The 19017-nt window shown below is 41.1% G+C and overlaps 1 protein-coding gene across 2 annotated transcripts in view; it reads right to left on the bottom strand.

Annotated features, from left to right (window-relative positions):
• sned1 (sushi, nidogen and EGF-like domains 1) overlaps positions 1-17551 on the bottom strand; it is a 36331-nt gene extending 18780 nt beyond the window's left edge. The window contains exons 1-16 of one of the 2 annotated variants that reach the window (XM_079840617.1): positions 17026-17551; positions 11167-11454; positions 10767-10907; positions 10475-10637; positions 10228-10353; positions 9791-9904; positions 9070-9183; positions 8364-8477; positions 7727-7777; positions 7206-7313; positions 5802-5894; positions 5129-5260; positions 4668-4787; positions 4365-4481; positions 2503-2646; positions 1140-1313 (exon numbers count right to left, since the gene is read on the bottom strand). In XM_079840617.1, coding sequence (XP_079696743.1) covers positions 1140-1313; positions 2503-2646; positions 4365-4481; positions 4668-4787; positions 5129-5260; positions 5802-5894; positions 7206-7313; positions 7727-7777; positions 8364-8477; positions 9070-9183; positions 9791-9904; positions 10228-10353; positions 10475-10637; positions 10767-10907; positions 11167-11454; positions 17026-17235 — 2209 coding nt within the window. In that variant the 5' untranslated portion in view covers positions 17236-17551. Of the gene's footprint in view, positions 1-1139; positions 1317-2502; positions 2647-4364; positions 4482-4667; positions 4788-5128; positions 5261-5801; positions 5895-7205; positions 7314-7726; positions 7778-8363; positions 8478-9069; positions 9184-9790; positions 9905-10227; positions 10354-10474; positions 10638-10766; positions 10908-11166; positions 11455-17025 lie in introns of both variants that reach the window. The other variant, XM_079840616.1, reaches the window with a different exon arrangement.
• Between the last annotated feature and the right edge of the window lie 1466 nt (positions 17552-19017).

A 19017-nucleotide genomic window follows, 5' to 3' on the forward strand; every position in this document is an offset into this window, starting at 1 on the left:
TCTGGGCTGATCCCTCACCTTCCTAATGATCAATGATTCCCCACGAGGTGAGATCTTGGATGGTGCCCCAGACCGAGGGAGATTGACTGTCATCTTGAACTTCTTCCATTTTCTAATAATTGCGCCAACAGTTGTTGCCTTCTCACCAAGCTGCTTGCCTATTGTCCTGGCAGGTCTACAATTTTATCCCTGATGTCCTTACATAGCTCTCTGGTCTTGGCCATTGTGGAGAGGTTGGAGTCTGTTTGATTGAGTGTGTGGACAGGTGTCTTTATACAGGTAACAAGTTAAAACAGGTGCAGTTAATACAGGTAATGAGTGGAGAACAGGAGGCTTCTTAAAGAAAAACTAACAGGTCTGTGAGAGGCAGAATTCTTACTGGTTGGTAGGTGATCAAATACTTATGTCATGCAATAAAATGCAAATTAATTATTTAAAAATCATACAATGTGATTTTATGGATTTTTGTTTTAGGTTCCGTCTCTCACAGTTGAAGTGTACCTATGATAAAAATGACAGAACTCTACATGCTTTGTAAGTAGGAAAACCTGCAAAATCGGCAGTGTATCAAATACTTGTTCTCCCCCCTGTATCATTGCAGAAACATTGCGTTAAAGTCCATCATAAACACTTTTCAAGATGAAAAGAACCTGATATTTAAGAAATTCTTCCTGTAAATACAAAAAAATCAGGTGTTAGGTGACAAGCTCTTTCCCAACCTCATTGCAGCAAGAAAGCCGAACAAAGCATTTGGATTCCTCCTTGTCTCACTGTGTACTTGGCCAATTTATTTGATGTGATACAGATGATGTAGTAGCTCATGTTGCCAGAGCAGCATCATGCTTTATGTCCCACAGAGAGACCGCAGAATTGTTTTGTGTTTAAGAGCTCTGAACTGTATACCAAGGCCTAACTACTTTCTGTTAGCACCCTGACATGCTACAAAAACTTTATGTTGGTTTCAAACTACAATTTGTTTTAGAGTGTTTCTACTCGTTTGACGTTTAGTAGGCTCATCGGCTCTTCTTCCCAGCATTCCAAACCAACCAACCATTTTGGAATGTTGGTTTCAGGGCGGGAAGGTCTTGGGCAAACTTTGAACAACAAGGGTTTTGAATAAACAGCAAGTCTCCACTAACCTTCACAGACAGGAGGCTGGCTCCAGGACCCCTGGCTGCTGCAGATGCTCTGGGTGGCCCTGGGAAGGGGAGTGTAGCCTGGGTGGCATGCATACAGAGCCATGGAGCCTGGGGTAGTGGAGGAATACTGCACCTCTGCATGCTTGACTTTCACAGGGGGGCCACAGTCCAGACCTGCTGGTTGCACAGAGTATACAAAGTGTACATGATTCTGTATCAAATAGACTGGTTGCAATGAGTAAGATTTGTTAAACACTTATAATATTTACAGTTATTATATCATTATCATATTTATAAATGTTTCATTAATATTAGATACTAATATAAATGTTTTTTACAATTAGCTTGTGCTATTTAAGTTAATTAGAACAATTTTAGAGACTCTAACTTTTGTAAAGCATCCTTATAAAAATTATTATTATTATGGAGCAAATGCAGTGACAAGACCACACGTCCTGATTTTTGCAGAGTTAGACGTGTCCCTGGGTCAACATACAGTATTTTGTTGATACTGAACAACATTCCGGTCTGAAAATGTGAATCTAACCATATCCCTACCCCTAAACTTAAACCTACCCACAAGTTATCCTTAAAATCAGAGGAAAATAATAGGTGAATAACACTGATGTAGAAGCACCTAACCCTGCAAGCCTAAACTTGACATAAACTGTAAACTTGTCCCTCAAATCTGATTGGTTGATTGGAATGTTGTTCCAGGATCAACAAAGATGTCGATCCAGGAACATGTTGCACTTGAATAAAAAAAAAAAGACTGTTAGAAACACTATAAAACAAAACACTGTGAGCAGAGGCAGATATTTGTTTCTTTCTACAAAATAAATTATTGCTTTTCCCAAAAACATAAAGAACCAACCTGTCTCACTTTACCTAATAACACATGGCTACATTTACAGCCACGAGCAGATCCATAAATAGGGAGAAGCTGTAAAAACATCCTTTTTGTGAAATGTTTTAGGTGACAAGGGGATGGTATTTCATCCTATCATGGAACAGCAGGACACAAATTTAACCGCACTTTGTGGAAAACCCTGTATAGTCAACAGTAACACAGCAGAGTTATAACCCCTGTTCAGAGAGAGTATCAAATGCACTGAGGACTTTATCCAGCTCCGTCTCTGGGGAGGCGTCACACAACCCAGCTTTACTGCAGGAACTGGCACCTGTTGCTTCGTCCTGGCATCATCTGAATGAAGATGGACTACTGCTGTTCTCCTCCTAACATGCATATCAGTTACACCTTGAATGAATAGTGACTACCGCAAAAGAGCAGTGTGAGCTCTTGATTCCTGTCGTGTTGGCAAACAGCTCAGTGTACTTCGTAGGTAAAAAAGAGTTTGATTACCCTCCAAAGCTGGATTAGATCCTCTGTTGATCTCGCAGTGTCTTCCTATGAAGGATGTGGAGCACTCACATTTGTATTTACCAATGTAGTGGAAACATGTTCCCCCATTCAGACAGGGACTGGAAGCACAAGGATCTGGCTTTCCTAAACATAAAGCATCATATGGTTTAAAACCGTCATGGACAGCTCTGCGAACACGTGTGTGCATAAACTGGGCATTTGCACAATTTTATTATGAAAGAAAGCAAGGCTATGTGTGCGTCTAAACGAGGTCAACATGTGTGAGAAATCATTGATCATTACAGTAGCTCTGAGAAAGAGAAACAGCTTTTCAGGCATGTGCCAGGGCAAGTTGTTTTTCCAACATGTGAGGAATCCAAGTGTTGAACAAACTCCAACAAATTGGATCATTACACAAGGCCAAACAGTTGCACAACTCTAATGTGGGACAAAGTAGGGATAATGAAAATCTAGAGATGAAAAGCATCTTGGCTTTGAATAACTTTTATCTTTGTACAGTTTTATGGCACTCTTTGTGAAAATGCCATTTTCCAAACATGAAGAAAAGCAGATTACACTCTTATTCCATTTGACCAGAAAAAAAGGAGAGGAAGGGTGAATGAGAGCTGTAACATCCCCTGGGTGCTCACTGCTGACTGGTAATTTACAGTAACATACTTGCACGCACTTTACGGCAAACACAATGCTCAGACAAATGGACCTTTCAAACCAAAAGTGAAATAAGTATGCGCCAGGCTGAAGGAAATGGAAATTCACATCCCTATAGAGGATGCAACATGAATGTACATTTTACTATGCATGTAAATTAAATTGCACTACACTCTCAGAAAAAAAGGTACAGTAGAGGTACAGTTTTGTTCCTTAGGGATCAAAATGTATAACTGTACCTTTAAAGGTACACAATTGGTCCTTAGGGTACAATTATACCATTGTTTTCCTCTACTTAGAGGGGTAGGCAAGTTCGGTCCTAGTGAGTCGCTGTCCTGCAGAGTTTGGCTCCAACCCTGAAAGACATCTATAGAAGCTCTTATTGAGAATTAAAGGGATAGTTCACCCAAAAATTAATTATTTCTTCTGACTTATATAATCTGTTCAAATCAAAAGAAGCCAAAAACAAAAATGATCATGAAGAAAAATGTTTGACTAAACTCATCGCAGACTAAAAATATTAATAAATAATATTCACCAACAATACTTTCTTGCCACAGATCAGACATTCTGAATTTTGATTTTTAAAAACATTCTAGGGGAAAAAACAGACGCACACAGATATCAAGAATCGGCATATGAATCTCAACAATGTTGACATACTTAATACTGCAATGCATGCTGGGAGCCATGAGTTTTATACAATGGTGGCTTAGTAGGGTTGGAGCTAAATTCTGCAGGACATTAGCTCTCTAGGACCGAACTTGCCTACTCCTGACTTAGAGGTACAAAAATGTACCCTTAAGGGTACCACCCCAGTGACGGCCAAGTGTACCTTAAAAGGTAAAATTTTGTACTCTTTTTTTGGAGAGTGTCCTAAATGCTCTAATATTGCTTCTGTAGTGGACACTTGATCCAAAGCTCAAATCTTATTTGCTGGTACGTTTTATTGCTGGGCGAAGAAAACTTATCTAATTAAATAAACTTTTTTGGTGGCAGGCAAATATCCATCTGGTATGAATAGCTTCATAGAAATCTATTATTCAAATTTTTCACGTGGAACATGTGTGAAAGGGCCTTTATGCTTAGAAAACTAACAAGACTCTTTAAACAACATAATCAAAACGTGATTCACTGCATTTACATGCAAAACCACTTGTTGCGAGGAAATTGTCTTGACATTAAACACTTACCCACTTCACAGTGTTTCCCTGTGAAACGGTAGGGACAGACACACCGGTAGCTGTCAACTTCTTCTTTACAAGAGCCTCCATTACGGCAGGGACCAGAAGCACAGGTACTTAATCTGACTGAGAAAAAAAAGAGGAAATGAAAAGCCTTATGTATCTGCAAGTAGGCAAAATGACTGCTGCAAAATGAATATGTGGTGCATTACACAATATCATGCACAATGATTTAATTACTGAGGATGTGACCTTTTAATGTGTAAGCATGCAAGGACAAAATGTTAACAATTATTAGCAGATGTTATGTACCTTTTTCGCAATGCTGGCCCCTGTAGCCATGCTTGCACTCACAGATGTAGCCTCCATCTCTCTCATAGCAATACCCTCCATTCTGACACGGTGAAGAATCGCAGGCTGATCGGGGCTGTACTGAAAAACACACACACCGGCTTCACCACGTTCCCTCAAAGCAGGAGATCGTTTTTACCATTCACTAGTAAGTTTTATTTGCGTGTGTTGGAACGATTTCATTTAAATGCACACCACAGCATAGATCCTCTGTGTATTTTAATAGCCAAGTTGAAACTTTACCTTCACATTATGTCAACATACAAATAAATCTTTCTTTTTTCATTTACTCAACATAACGCCTTTGTTACTTTGGGGGCCTTTGCCATCCTGACGACCTGGCACAGTTTTTGTTCATTTGTCATGGAGACCATGCTCTGCACATGGCTTCAAGGCTCTCCAGGGCTCTCCAGGGCTCTTACCATATGGGTAGAAGTCCTTGTGATCGAAGTCGACACCGGTTTGGCAGGTGCAGAGGTACGTGCCGCCATACTCCAAGCAAGGGCCTCCATCCGGACACGGTCTGTTGTTACTACAGGGTGTTTGTGTTACTTCTAAGGCGTGAAAAAATCACAAAAGTTAACTGTTATACAAACTACTTTTGAAATCCTTTTGTTAGAATACAACTTTTCAGATGGATAAAATTTTCTCTGGTGATCAACAAAGCATGTTGCTTATGATTGACAGACACTTTTTGTGCCTTTCATCATCATCATCATGCAGAACGGTTCTCAATTTGATGAATTTCACGGTCTGAAGTAAGGTATGATTACAAACCATTCAATGGTTAGCTAACTTTACTCAGGGCAAAAGAATCATGCAGGTGGAACAGTGACGTAACGATTTACGATTTGTCACTTGTCACTTGTCAGTTACTTGTGTCCAACTGACATATTTGTAATGCTAAGTGTTTGGGCTGGTAATGAAAAAAATATTTTCTACAATCTTTTCGAGTAGCCTTTCACAGTAGAAACCCTCTTAATGTAAATCAACAATTAGCATTATCGTCCTAACAAACACACTGCATACATAAAAGTGGAACTCCCATACCTTAATGAGAAATCTATTCTGCATTTGTTTGCAGTTAATACATACCAAACTGACAGTAGAGTCCAGTGAAGCCTGTCGGACATTCACAGGTGCCATTCACATCAACACAAACTCCTCCGTTCTGACAGGGACACTCCTCTAAATGGATTTAAATGTGAAGTAGAGAGAAAGAGGCTTTTGGAAGGAGATCAGCATAGTTTTCACTTTTCTGGTTAAGTAAACATTCTAACCATTCTAAAATATGATGCTCTTTCTTCACATCAGTCAAATTGGCACAAAGTGTAAATTCAGTGGAAGCATGTGTGGGAATGTTACATTGTGTGTGTGTAGTTAAGAATAGTGTTCTGTGGTGGGACTTGTTGTACAGTTCTTTGATATACTCGTTTCTTGGGTCAGTTTTTCCCACAACCTTTCCCTCACAGTTCATAGTGTGCTGGATGACTGTAAGTCAGTATTCTGTACAGCTTTTCCATACTGGAAGTCTTTTTATTTTCTTCTTCCCCTAGTAATTGCGGCAGTGGATCAAAGTAAGTTGCTGTATCACTGTTAAATTGCTTCCTTTTGAAGTCCAGGGGGCTTGCGTAAGGGTGTTATTTTTCTGATAATATGTAACATGTTTTTGATCAAAATGTATGACCCTTGGGGCAATTAATAGGTTGTAAATTCGCTGGAGCCATTTTCATTTGTTGTCTCTAAGGTCGGTGTCTTTGATCTCTGTGCTCCCATTAGACACTCCTGGGTTCTCCCTGTGAGCTTCTGCCTTCTCTTCTCTGAGCGGACTGCACAACTTTTTCCACTACACATTCCAAGTGAGCCGGGCAGGAAGGTATTCTGGAGATTTAGGAGAGTCTATATAAGCATCAATAGTTATTTCAGCTCCAAGGGGAATAGGGTGAATTTGCTGCAGCTCACAAAGTGCTTTGAAATCTTGGGATACAAAGTGTGCAGTGGACACAGTGACCCTGGGAGCAGGGACGCTGACTGACAAGGTGCAACTAAATGAGATAAAGCAGAAGATGAGGATGTTGTACCTCATATCATCTTCCTAACCTTTGTAATTTTGTGGTTGGATGTCAGAGCGTCCAAAGACATCTCACCTGCATTGTTGCAGGGAAGTGAATTCCAAACATTAGGACTGTCTCATAAAACAGAGGCCCTTTTAAGTCTAGACAAGAGCCCTTCCTCTTGTTGGTAAAGTAGTAAAAAGTACCATAAAGCAATTATTTACAACATCAAGCGACTTGCTGCAAGGTCTGAGCAGTAAACTGGGTGAGGCTGTGTAAGTTTGGATAATTATGCAAATCCACCACGGCTACATAGTCTTCCTCAGGCAGTGCTTCAAATTCCTGTGGGATAGTGGTGTCTGCCTTGTTCTTCCTCTGTGCCATATTCCTGCCTAATTGCTTGAGGAGAGTAGCTACTGTGCATTAAAGTCTGAAACTACTGTACCTTCGCAATCGTCACCATAGTAACCAGAGATGCAGGTGCAGTTGTAGTTTCCAGAGCCAGTGTACTCGCAGATTTGACGTTTTTCACAACTCTCTCCATCACAGGGAACTGAAATATTACATATGTGTGATCTTTAATGAAAGAGATTAAAGGCACGTTCACACCAAGAACAATAACTATATTAGCGTCCACGCTAATGCACGATACCGTTCTGTCTATTCTAAGCGTGCTGCAGTTTTGACGTCTGCCGCTTTAAATGCTAGAGCTCTTTAAAGCAGGATGGATTCTGGTTGGAACTATGGAGTGTTTTTATCACTCATCAGCTAGAAAATTTTTTTTTTCTAAAAGTGATTCCAACAATATAATTTCTCTGTGCTGTTATCGTTGTAGACGATAGTAGACTCTGCTATTCTTTTATATTTAGAACGATTTTTAGAACTATATCTTTATTGTTGTCTTTATAGTTATCATTCTTAGTGTGAACGGGCCTTTATCAGGAACTTGAAGAAAAATGTACTTACCTGTCTGATTTGTAGCATCGGTGGTAGAGGAATTTTCCATGTCAACTAACTCTGTTTTAAGGGAAAATAAAATATTTTATATTTTTTTAGATATCATTAGGGCTGCATGTAAATGAACAAAGTAAATGAACAAATGAAGTAAATGAACAAAGTAAATGCATGTAAATGAAATGCAAAGTAAATGAACAATTTTTTTTGAAAAATTATATATTGCATTAAATTAAAGCAAAGCAACTAAACCACATTGAAAAACAAATTATTACTGATTCAACAAGAGACAAGAGTTGACCAAAGTACCATAACCAAGCATCTGATAACTATGATATGAAGCTGACACTATTAGAAAATAAATCAGCTCAGTTAGTCAGACACGTGGTCTGAAGCAATAGTTATTCTAGAGCATTCACTTTTCTTTATTCATTTCTCTTTTTCAATTTCTTTGTGTCGATCCCAGTTGGAAAATGTTACAGCAAGCCAGATATAAAGGGGAAAGTAGGTGCCTGGCTGTGTAAACATCTTCTATCATTAAACATTTTCCCCATTGCAAAGGGAAACAAAAACAAAGACTGGATAATGTGTTGCGGCTGGCATTTATAAAGTGAGATGGTGGGTTGCATTTAAGAGAGTAAAAGCACACCTGTCTCACAGTGGCTTCCAGTGAAATTTGCTGTACAAGTGCAGGTGTAGTTATTTAGCAGGTCTTCACACACACCTCCATTCAAACATGGCATGGATGCGCATTCATTGATGTCTGGATTCAAAAACACAAGAATAATTTGTCAGTGCATATACTTTGAGAAAGGCAGTTCTTGGAACAGTTTGGTTTGAACTGTATCAATATCTTAAGATGAGAGGATGTATGAAAGTTCATGCAGGTATATGGTTTCATTGACCAGGTGTCTAGCATTAACAATAATCTGGTCTCATGTAGAAACAAGGGTTCAAGATATGCAAAGGTCAGTGGTTTAGTTTCCAAAGTACTTCCCAACTGGGCTTGTGTTTCATCAATAACCTCCATTGTGAGAAGCCCAATTTGTTAAGCAGGGGAATCATGTCAGTGCTTTTTCCTAAAAAGTCAAATCAAGGTCTGCTTAGAGAGCTTGGAATATTTGGAACATAAAACCTGACCCAATATGAAAACAGGGAAAGAAATCAAAGTAACTGATAATATAATTCCATTTACTAGCTGCCCTTAAAAGAATTGTACTATAGCAGTCTTCATGAAGTCAGTATAGATGAAACCATCTGTCAAAAGAATATGTGCAGGTCTAATTCGGAAAAAAGGAAATGTTCCCTGGGGAAAGCTGTGGCCTTTCAGTGACACTCCCAAGATCCATACTCACCTGACTCACATAGGAACCCAGTGTAACCTGCTTGGCATACGCAGGTGAAGTTGCCGACACCCTGTATGCACTGTGCTCCATTGAGGCATGGGGTCTCTTGGCACTCGTCTATGTCTGCAGGCAATAAACACACACACACACACACACACACACACACACACACACACACACACACACACACACACACACACACACACACACACACACACACACACACACACACACACACACACACACACACACACACACACACACACACACACACACACACACACACACACACACACACACACACACACACACTGAATATTTATTCAGCTGATTAATATATCCTCCACACCGTTCCCCTCACTCTGAAACTATGCACTTCTGGCTGTGAAAGGTATTAGAGGTTTGATACATCTCTGCAGGCTGGACTGTGGGAACGAGAAGGAGGTTGAAGCCAGCAGAGTGCTAAGGGAGGAGGGGAGGACAAAGTCAGTAAGAAGAGAGGCCACAGCACGAAAAGAAGAGCTTACTAAGTTCAAAACTCGTATCTATTTTCACTCGCTATTTTAGACCTCATTGGTCAGCTTTTTGAGAAGAGCCTGCATTGGAGATTGGAAAAACGCAAGCTTCTTGTTGATTATTAGAGCGATACCATGACGTTTTCTTGTGATGAACTTAACCTGCAATGCATAATTTAAATTTAAGTCAAACATCTGAAGAATCATGTATTTACCTATCTCACATGTTGTCCCTATGAATCCCAATGGACACAGGCAGATGAAGTGATTGATTTTGTCCACACATGTGCCTCCATTCTGACAGGGATATGAGGAGCACTCATCAACCTCTGTCAAAACACAGAAAAGAACGACAAATATGACATGTGACTTTTATTAGATGTGCACACAAGAATGAAAACATTAGGGAATCCTAAAGTGCAGGGGGTGGAGGAAAAGGTAATGATTTGACCACAGCAAAACGTTGGACGGACTCTACTGTATGTATATTACATACAGATGTGACCAGGGGAAATTCTCTCCCTCAGGTTGTCCCCCTGGCTTGCAGGGTGGAATTCTGCTTTTACAAGTTGAGTTTCTCTTTCCTGGCAAGGATGAACACAAAGGATGAGTACGGGTTGTGAGGGATGGAAGGATTTCATCATTCGTTTACCTATCTGGCACCTGCGTCCAGTGAAGCCAGCTAAACACGAGCAAGTGAAAGAGGGATTTCCAGTGATGCAGTCATCAATGCAACGGCCACCATTTCGACAGGGCCTTAAGTTAGCACAGACCAAAGCTGAGGAGGACAATAGAAGACAAGAGAACAGAGTCTGGTCAGACTTATATTTTCCTGTTTGTACTGCCATAATGTTTTCTAATTTGCTGGATTCTTCTTTTTCTTTCCTTTGGTGGTGTACCTGAGTCATTGCAGCCACCCACTTGCACCTGAGAATCATCAATACGAAAGACCCAACGACCAGGATAGCCCACATTCGTGGTGGTTTCAACTTCAACAATATCATCTGTCCGAGAGCCTGGGATGTTGAAATAGCGCCTCCCATCGCCAGCATTAAAACCTGCCTAGGAAGAGAGTGGAAGTGTAGGAGAGTTCTCTCAGAATGGATTCTTTCACAATTTAATTTCACTATAGTAATTTAAGTCAAGACTAAAATCCATGGCGGTGTTGAAAAGTAAAGGCAAAGATCTTACCTGTGCAGCTATGCCCCCCAAGCCTGCTAGGTCACCACCACTGGTAGCATGCATCCCTGTTGTCCAGGTAATATTGTAGTATTGGAAGATGGTGAAGGAGAGCTCACCATCTGTGATAAGAACTACTTGAAATGTATTGACCTTTAGAATAGAGCAGAGGGCAAGTCAGTTGCCACAACCAGTATGCAAAATGTTCTTTTTTAATGTTAGATCAGGGTTTCTTAACTCTGGCCCTTGAGATCCACTGTCCTGCAGAGTTTAATTTTCGACCCAGGTTGGAGCTAAACTCTGCTGGACAGTGGACCTTGAGGGCCAGAGTTGAAAAACTCTGTTAGATAGTCTTCTATAGAAAACAAATTCTGAGTTGATTTTGTTAGTTTAAAGGACATAAACTTGGTACCGGAGTTATTGAGTTGCCACCAAAAAATGTGACTTGATGCCAGGTAGCAATCAGCACCCATGTGGTGACAAACATAGGGAACTCAGGGAAGTAATGGTTAGTATCTGCAGAGGCTCTTCTCAGGATAGCAGGATCTTTGCTCTCTCGATAAAAGACTTTTCCTGCCCTCCGGTTGTCTACATCTGCCCAGAACGGAGCCACCACCCTGCGGTCTCCAGCAATAGGGAATGCCACAGGGGTGAACTGGGAGACCTCCCTCAGGAAAGACACCAGGCCATTGTTGTTGACCTAGAAGACACAGGAAAAAAGAGCAGGTACATGCTCTGGGTTAGCAGAGTCGGCACACAAAGCTTCCTTCAGCTCACCTTCCTGGCACTCATTCCCAGATTCCACTGCTGAAGCTTTACCACACCATGAGCTGCATGTTTGGACATTTACTTTCTGTTGCACAAATAACATATTTCATCTCAATGAAATTCTTTCCACACTCAAGTATACCTGACGACAGAAACTGAGTTAGTTCACTCAGTAAAGAAATCGTAGACCAACAGTAAGAATTATTTTACAAGCACTTTTTCAAGCAGGAGGACTTCAAAGTTTCTTGTAGTGACTCTTGGAGTAGATATTCGCGAAGGGCCTGGAACAGTAATCTGATGGCTATGATGTATGGAACATGCTGACTGGGGATAAGCGGAGACAAGCTGAGGTGTCCAGCAGTGTGTTGACACTCAAGAGTGAGCAGTAGCATTGCAGGATGAAAGAGTGAGGCAGGCTCCAGTGGCAGATGTATCCTTTTCCCATCAGGGAACAGACAGCTGCCTTGTTCTGCCAGACATCCACGTCTTGCAGCTGAGAAAACCGGAGCACTGTTCAGACACGCATACACACTCTGACACACCTGCCCTGGCTCCTGTCTACTAGAAGTGGTTTTAAAGGGTGAGGCCCTTATAACTCCATCTAAAGTAACCACAGAGCCCAACACTTGCTTTGCTGACCACTGGCTTTGCTCTGTTGACTGAGTCTACTCCTGTGATGAATGTCCAGCTAGGCTGACATAGAAGAAACCTCAAAGCATTCACAGGGCCACGGTGTTACTAAACTGATATGAATATGAAAGCAAATTCACTGAACAGGCAAATTGGTGTCTGTGAAATAAAATGTGCCAGTGCTCCCTGCTTCACCATTGAAGTGTAGTTTTTGCTCCAGTGGGAAGATTGGAAGTTTGTCCTATGTGAACTGAGACTCACCTAAACTGTTCTCTGATTTCTATTATAGAAATACCGGTACTACCAATCACCTCTCTGCACAATTTCACAGAGCTACAATGAGTGTGTCTAACATATGCTAGTCAGTTTGCACCTGCTTAGTCACACCCCTCTCCAGGTGTTTGCCCCCTAATGCCAGCTACCCTGTCCCTTAATTTCCCTCATCTGCACCCAACTCTCTCAGCAGCAACAGCAACAAAGGCAATGTCAGACACATGGCCTTTCTTCTCCCCTCCCCATGCGTATGGAAACCATAATTCTGAGGCCTTTGCTGTAAAAACAGTAGAGGAAGTTTTGTTTGGCCTGACTCGGGTGCTTGGTTAATTGGCCGACCGCAGTCTTCCCCTTTCTGCATCAGCGTGCTGTGGCAAGAGTGTGGTTAACATGGAGAAGCAGAGTGAAGCCTGCAGGGCCACAACTCTGGGGTCATTGAGAGGAGCCCTGAGAGAGAAGGAGAATGAAAGAAAAGACAAAGAGTGAGATGCAGGAGAGATGGAAAAGATGGAGGAATGGAAAGTGCAGGCACAGTTCACTGACAGATACAAACCCTTGACAGGAACCAAAGTGTGATTTAGAGTAAATGTTTCACAAATGACCAAAACACTTGAGAATGGGCTGCAGTACTAAACCGTTGCATGCTAATGATATAAGCAGCAAACTGGGAAAAGATAGTTTTTTGGGAAAAGAGAGTAGCCAGTAGGGACAGCAGTGTTTTGACCGGTGCAAGCATTAGTAGCAACAGTGTGCGGAGGTAATGAATGGAAATTGCTTACCTTGCTGCTAAATTAGCAGCGGAAATCTCACTAAGCACTACATTAGTGATTATTCTCTGGTGCTGTAATATGTGCTGGCATTTGTTCTGATCTTGTTGTAGCATCTGGAAGAGGTTAAAAAAGCTGCTTTTCCTCCATGTCCAAGTATCTTTTTAAAGTAACGTAGGATGAAGTAGTTGGATCCAACCACAGACTAAGGGTGAATAAAAACAATCATATCTTGTTCAAACATCCCAGCTATCTGGGATGTAAAATTCTGACAGATACAAACTGGAAAACTGTATTTAAAAAAAAAAAGAAGAAAAAAAAGCTTTGATGAGGTGGATCAGATTTGTGTGAACTTGGCCTTCAATCACAAAATAATTTTAAGTATATGAACTGATTTACTATTGCTCTTTTTATTTTATTTATTTAAAAAAAAATTTTTTCAATATTACTTTCAATGTGCAACTCCTGCGACCATGTTTTTTATTTTATTTATTTTATTCTTCACTGGATGTACTGCACCACCAATTTTCATAGGATGGTTTTCTTTGGACCCAAGTCATTTTAATTCTAGAATAAATGATCACCTGGGGAAAAGGATGCCAAAACAAATCCCTCCATAAAAAGGTGGCCTAAGATCAGCTTGGAAAAACATGGGATCTTAAAACACAAGCTTTTACTTGCACTTCCTAGTAATTTGAGGGAAAAGCTGGGTATGTTTGTATGATTGACCTTGGCTCCTCTTGCTCCATGCCCTTGTGTGGCTATAGTGGGTTTCTTTATCATGACTGGCATTCCACAGAATGCCAAACCATGACCCTTTGTATGGCACTGCACTCATTCATATCTTATAATAATATACAAAGATTTTCACTATTCCTGGAAAAATAACTTAAGCTCAGTATAGAAAAATTAATTTCAGTGGCTGCCCCTATTAAATTGAGTCCAAATATTAGCTCAAAGCTAAGCATAACATTTGACTTATCTTGACATAAAGCATTACAGCTTAAACTACCCAGTTCCTAACAAAATCACACATATGACCTCACATACTTAGCTAATATTTGTGCTATGTAAATGAAAAGGAGGAGGAGCAAAAAGCATAGAGAGAAAACGAGATAAAGAGAAAATCCCTAACGGTTGAAGATTGCCTCTATAGTTGCGCAAACATGAAGTGTTATAGTGCTGAGGATGAGCTTTAGCAGATGTGCTCTCAGTGTGCCGTGAAACCTCAAATCTTTCTGTCCCCATCATTTTCCCTCTTCTGTTTTGACTCAACTGTTGGATGAACAATTATATGCCTAATACAATTATAAACATTCATTTTATAGCTTCCCATACAAACAACTTGTTGGGAGGTATCGGTTTCTGAACTTGAGGTCCCAAGCCATGGTGTTCTGTTCCCCATCAAAATTTACACCAGTTTCATTCACAATAATTTCAAGCTTTCTGTTTTTTACATTTCTTGTGGAAGTCCATGTCGTGCTCGCTCCTCTCTATCCTTGGATCTCATCCTCTCTGCTCTTCATCCCAGTCGTTCATAAGGTTAGTTAATTGAGAGCCTGCGTTGTTTGGCATCCCTGAGACACTTTACAGATGCATCTGGGTTCTGTTAAAGGGATCTCTCCTTTCTTCACTAGAGCAGCTGGATAGGTCCAGTGGGAAGACCCCTGAACTTATAATCTGATGCTGAAGAAGAGGAGGAGGAAGAGGAAGCGTGAGGGTAAATGAGGGGAGAGAGGAAAGGTCACTCACAGCTACATGTGAAATATCTCAGACCCAAACAAACGGACAGAATTGTGGAACAAAAAAACGGACAACTAGACAATTCTCAGCTGATGAATGGTCATGCAGAGGGGACATATCGACCAGGCACTGTGACCATCCCTGAAGGCCCTGGATGGCAAAGAACTTGTTTTCATAATTCTTGTCGATGAGGCTCAAATGTAACAGAGTAGTATATATTAATGTGCTATGTAATATAGCGGTAAAACAGTATACTGTGAAAAACATCTGTCCACTTGTATTGCATTAGTCCAGCTATTTTTAACAAATTTCCTCAACCTCACAAAAGAGTTAAGAATACCTAGAACAAAGCCTAGTTTCAAAGCCTAGACGTTAGTTAATTAATTAATTCATTCGTTCATTCAAAAAACTGCTCTGCAAACTTATTGTCATGTCTACTAAAGTTAAATTGGACACAGAAATATTGGACGTCAGTAAAAAAAACTGCCTTGAAGCTGAGGCAGAGATCAGTATTTTTGAGTCACAGTATTATAAATGGTATTCAAATTATTGTGAAGTAGGAGTGAATGAGAAAATGTGAGAAAGATGACTGGGGGTGGACAGAGAGAGTAGGTCAGAAGGTGAAACATGCAATAGCAGGCAGTACTGATCTTTCTTTTCGCTTTAGGAAAGCTCCTACAGTAATACCCTGAGACAACTCTCAAGAACCACCTCAAATTGTTTGGTTCAAGAGCTTTTCTGTTTTTCCAAGCACCTAAGGCTTGGAATGCCCTTCCGGAAGAAATTATCCATGACGATCTGTCCTCGTGTACCCTCTGAAATCTCACCTGTTCAAAAGCAGCTCTCTTGTGGAAGAGATCAACATGTGGCTATAGCGTGCAATAAAGCTGAACTGTAATTGATTCTGTTCAAGCAGCTCGAGTGCATTACAGAAATCTTGACCGCAATTTTAATGCTGTCGCATGCCTCAATGCACTGGTGCCTTGCAAAATCTTACTCAGATCGACCTGCAGTTACCTCCCAGTTTGTACTCAGTGCACCCTAACCACCCATTACGGTACCTTCAGTTCTCTTCTGCTCTATCACTTTGAGCTAATCTAATTTTAGATCTTCACTGCTATCCACAACAGGTCTTATCTTGTCTCCAATTCACATTAATATTTACATTGTGCTCTGAGATATGAGATACCTCTCAGGGTGACGCACAGATACATCACAAGTTAAACTAAGTTCTGTAGACAACCCTGCACTATTTCAGCAAGCTGCATTTGCCAGAACATGAATCTAAGTGACTTCATGACTTTAAAATAGGAAACACAATATTACCCCTCAAAGTTGTGAGGCCACAGTTGTTTGAATGACATGTAGTGGCTGGGTGGGAGAGCGTTTCTGTGGCATGCTGTGTCACTTGTCCGCTACATTGGGATTGTGATCTCATTCATCCATTTGCTCGCAGACCAGTCTGGAAACGTAGCCTCTGTTGCTGTGGTACCTCGGCCAGGCTGGGCCGGTTGTTGGGGATGGAAATATGGTAGTGAAGATGGGTGCTCAGGGTGGGGCAGTGTATTTTGGGAGGCAGAACGACTGGGATGCTGCATCTTAACAGATGGTGTTCATTTATGAGGATGGAGCTTCTCTTGCGGAGGCTGAGAAGCTTACATGACACAGATCAAAGCCCTTCTCGCCCCAACCAAAAGCAGGACTCAACCGTGATCAAAGCACAGAGATCTGTCAGAGCACTCGCCACACTCGTTTTCCCTCGCTGGTTCTCCTCATGACAGTCGTCCTTGACGTTTCTTCTCTTTCCCTCACTCTCTCAAACCACAGTTTATGCAGATGTGTTGGAGCCGCAATATAGACTGTCATCTTTCACTAAAAAACATCCAGTAATTCAGTCACCGTGTAGGGCCATATGTAACATGCAAAAACTTTGTGGTGCAGAGGCTCATTATCCAATCTCAGGCTATAAGACCAGGCTCTGTTTCCCTCAAAGACACATACACAAACCAATTAAGCTACTGAATGAAAGACCTGGTTCTCCTGCACAACACTCACACACATACAAATACAAATATACGATCTGTACTCACATAGAGTCCGGCGTGCCGTTCTCCGAAGAAAGGGAAAGCCACGGATATTTCTATTAGTCCTGATCCCCCATCATCTTGCTCGACGGTCTGGGAGTCACCTTCATCCAGCCCAAATGGGTAGAACTCCTCCAGAGGTACAGCCGCCTCCATGCCATGAAGCAAAATAAGAAGCATACACATGGAGAGCACTGGTCTCCTCAGCCACCCCATGACCTTGTCTACACAGGGATGGAGAGGAGAGGAATAGGATCCTGGACACTCAGAGAGGGCAACTAGACAACTCTAAATACCAGTGCCAAATGCTCAACCAATGAAACTCTCCTTGTCTTTCTTCTCCCTGTTTCTGTAAATGTTCCTCTTTTTTGTTTCTAATTCCACCCTTTGTTTCCTCTCAGATCTTCTCTCAGCCCTGGTACTTGGGCTGTTGGTATAAGACAAGGGGGTAGATTCCTTGCATTCTGTGTGCTGCTGGGTGCTCAAGAGCTGCCGTGCTCCGTGCCGCTCACTGAAATGAACAGAGTGAGAGAGAGAAAAAAGGAGAGGGAGCAGAGTGATTCGGCTCTATTTTTTTTTTTTTTTTTTTTTTTTTTTTACAATCCAGTGACTTGGTCCCTGATGGTTAGTTTAGAAATATCCTCAATAAAACCTCTATTCTGCCTGCCAAAGGAGTTCTTTCAGACTCAGCCCCACCCCCCCAGGGATTCACTACCTTGCATGATTAGGAACACTCATCCAATAGCTGAGGAGGGACCGGTAACTGGATAAGTACTGGGTGGAGCTATGGTAATCAAAGGGCTGCTTTAAAGAGACTCTGACAGGGCACTCTCCTCTGCTCTTAACCTTTGCTGAGAAATACCCTTACTCACAAGCACATGTCTCAGTGTGGTATAAACTACCACATGGTTAGTGCAAGAATCCCAGAATATGGCATGTGATATACAGTGATGCCAGTAACGCGTTACTTAGTAACGCGTTACTCTAATCTGACTACTTTTTTCCAGTAACGAGTAATCTAACGCGTTACTATTTCCAAACCAGTAATCAGATTAAAGTAATTTATCCAAGTCACTGTGCGTTACTATTTTTGTCATTTTCCTTACTAAAAATATATAATTTTGCTTTCTTGTTGAGTCTCAGCAGGGGTTTTCCTGCATAGAGAATTACGAGGCGGCCGCTCCGTCTGTCGACAAAACTCAAGACAGGCAGTCACTTGCTCAGATTAGGCATGTCGTGATAATTAAATAATCATCAGAAATATATATTGTCACATTATCCTTCAGCAATCATTATTCGCATATTATTATTTGCTAGCAGCTTACAAAGTCATCTAAAGCCATTCCATAGCTGAATGTCTTTCCTCCGCTGCTCTGTCATTCTCCGTTCAGCAAAACTGCGCGTCGCGTTCGGTTACAGTCAGCAGCAGCAGCACGGTAAAGCTCACTCCATATGATATATTCCCGTTATAATACTTGACATGTTGATAAAATAATTTATCTTGCTGGAGTTTATCTAGCGGTTTCTAAAAGATGTTGTGCTAGAGCTACCCAGGTGACAACACAAGGACTATTAATTAGCATCACACGCACAATAACCGGAATTTAAAACTGTGAAGAAACAAATAATCAGTGAATGTTTGGACCGATATAGGCTACATAGTAGACTAGGATTTGTGGTCTCGACGCTCATCTTCTCTTTATGCCGTGAACTTTTCAATGTGCACTCGCGCTGCACTGCGCCCTCTGATTCCATGTTGCTTTAAGCGCATCATTCTGCACCCGGGATGCGCATAAGCGCTTTGTTGCCGCTCTGTTTTGAAGCGTTTCATATATTTTCATAGTTTTGTGCACTTAAAGATTATTAAAAAATATATTGTTCTCACGTATCGATCATATAATTGTTGTCCCTTTACAGAGCTGCACATCAGGTTTACAATAAACTATAAATCTTGTAATTTTATATTATTTGTGTAGGCCCATATAATTATTTACATTC

The sequence above is a fragment of the Gobio gobio genome, assembly GCF_949357685.1.
Source record: "Gobio gobio genome assembly, chromosome: 17".
In the NCBI taxonomy this organism is placed as follows: Eukaryota; Metazoa; Chordata; class Actinopteri; order Cypriniformes; family Gobionidae; genus Gobio; species Gobio gobio.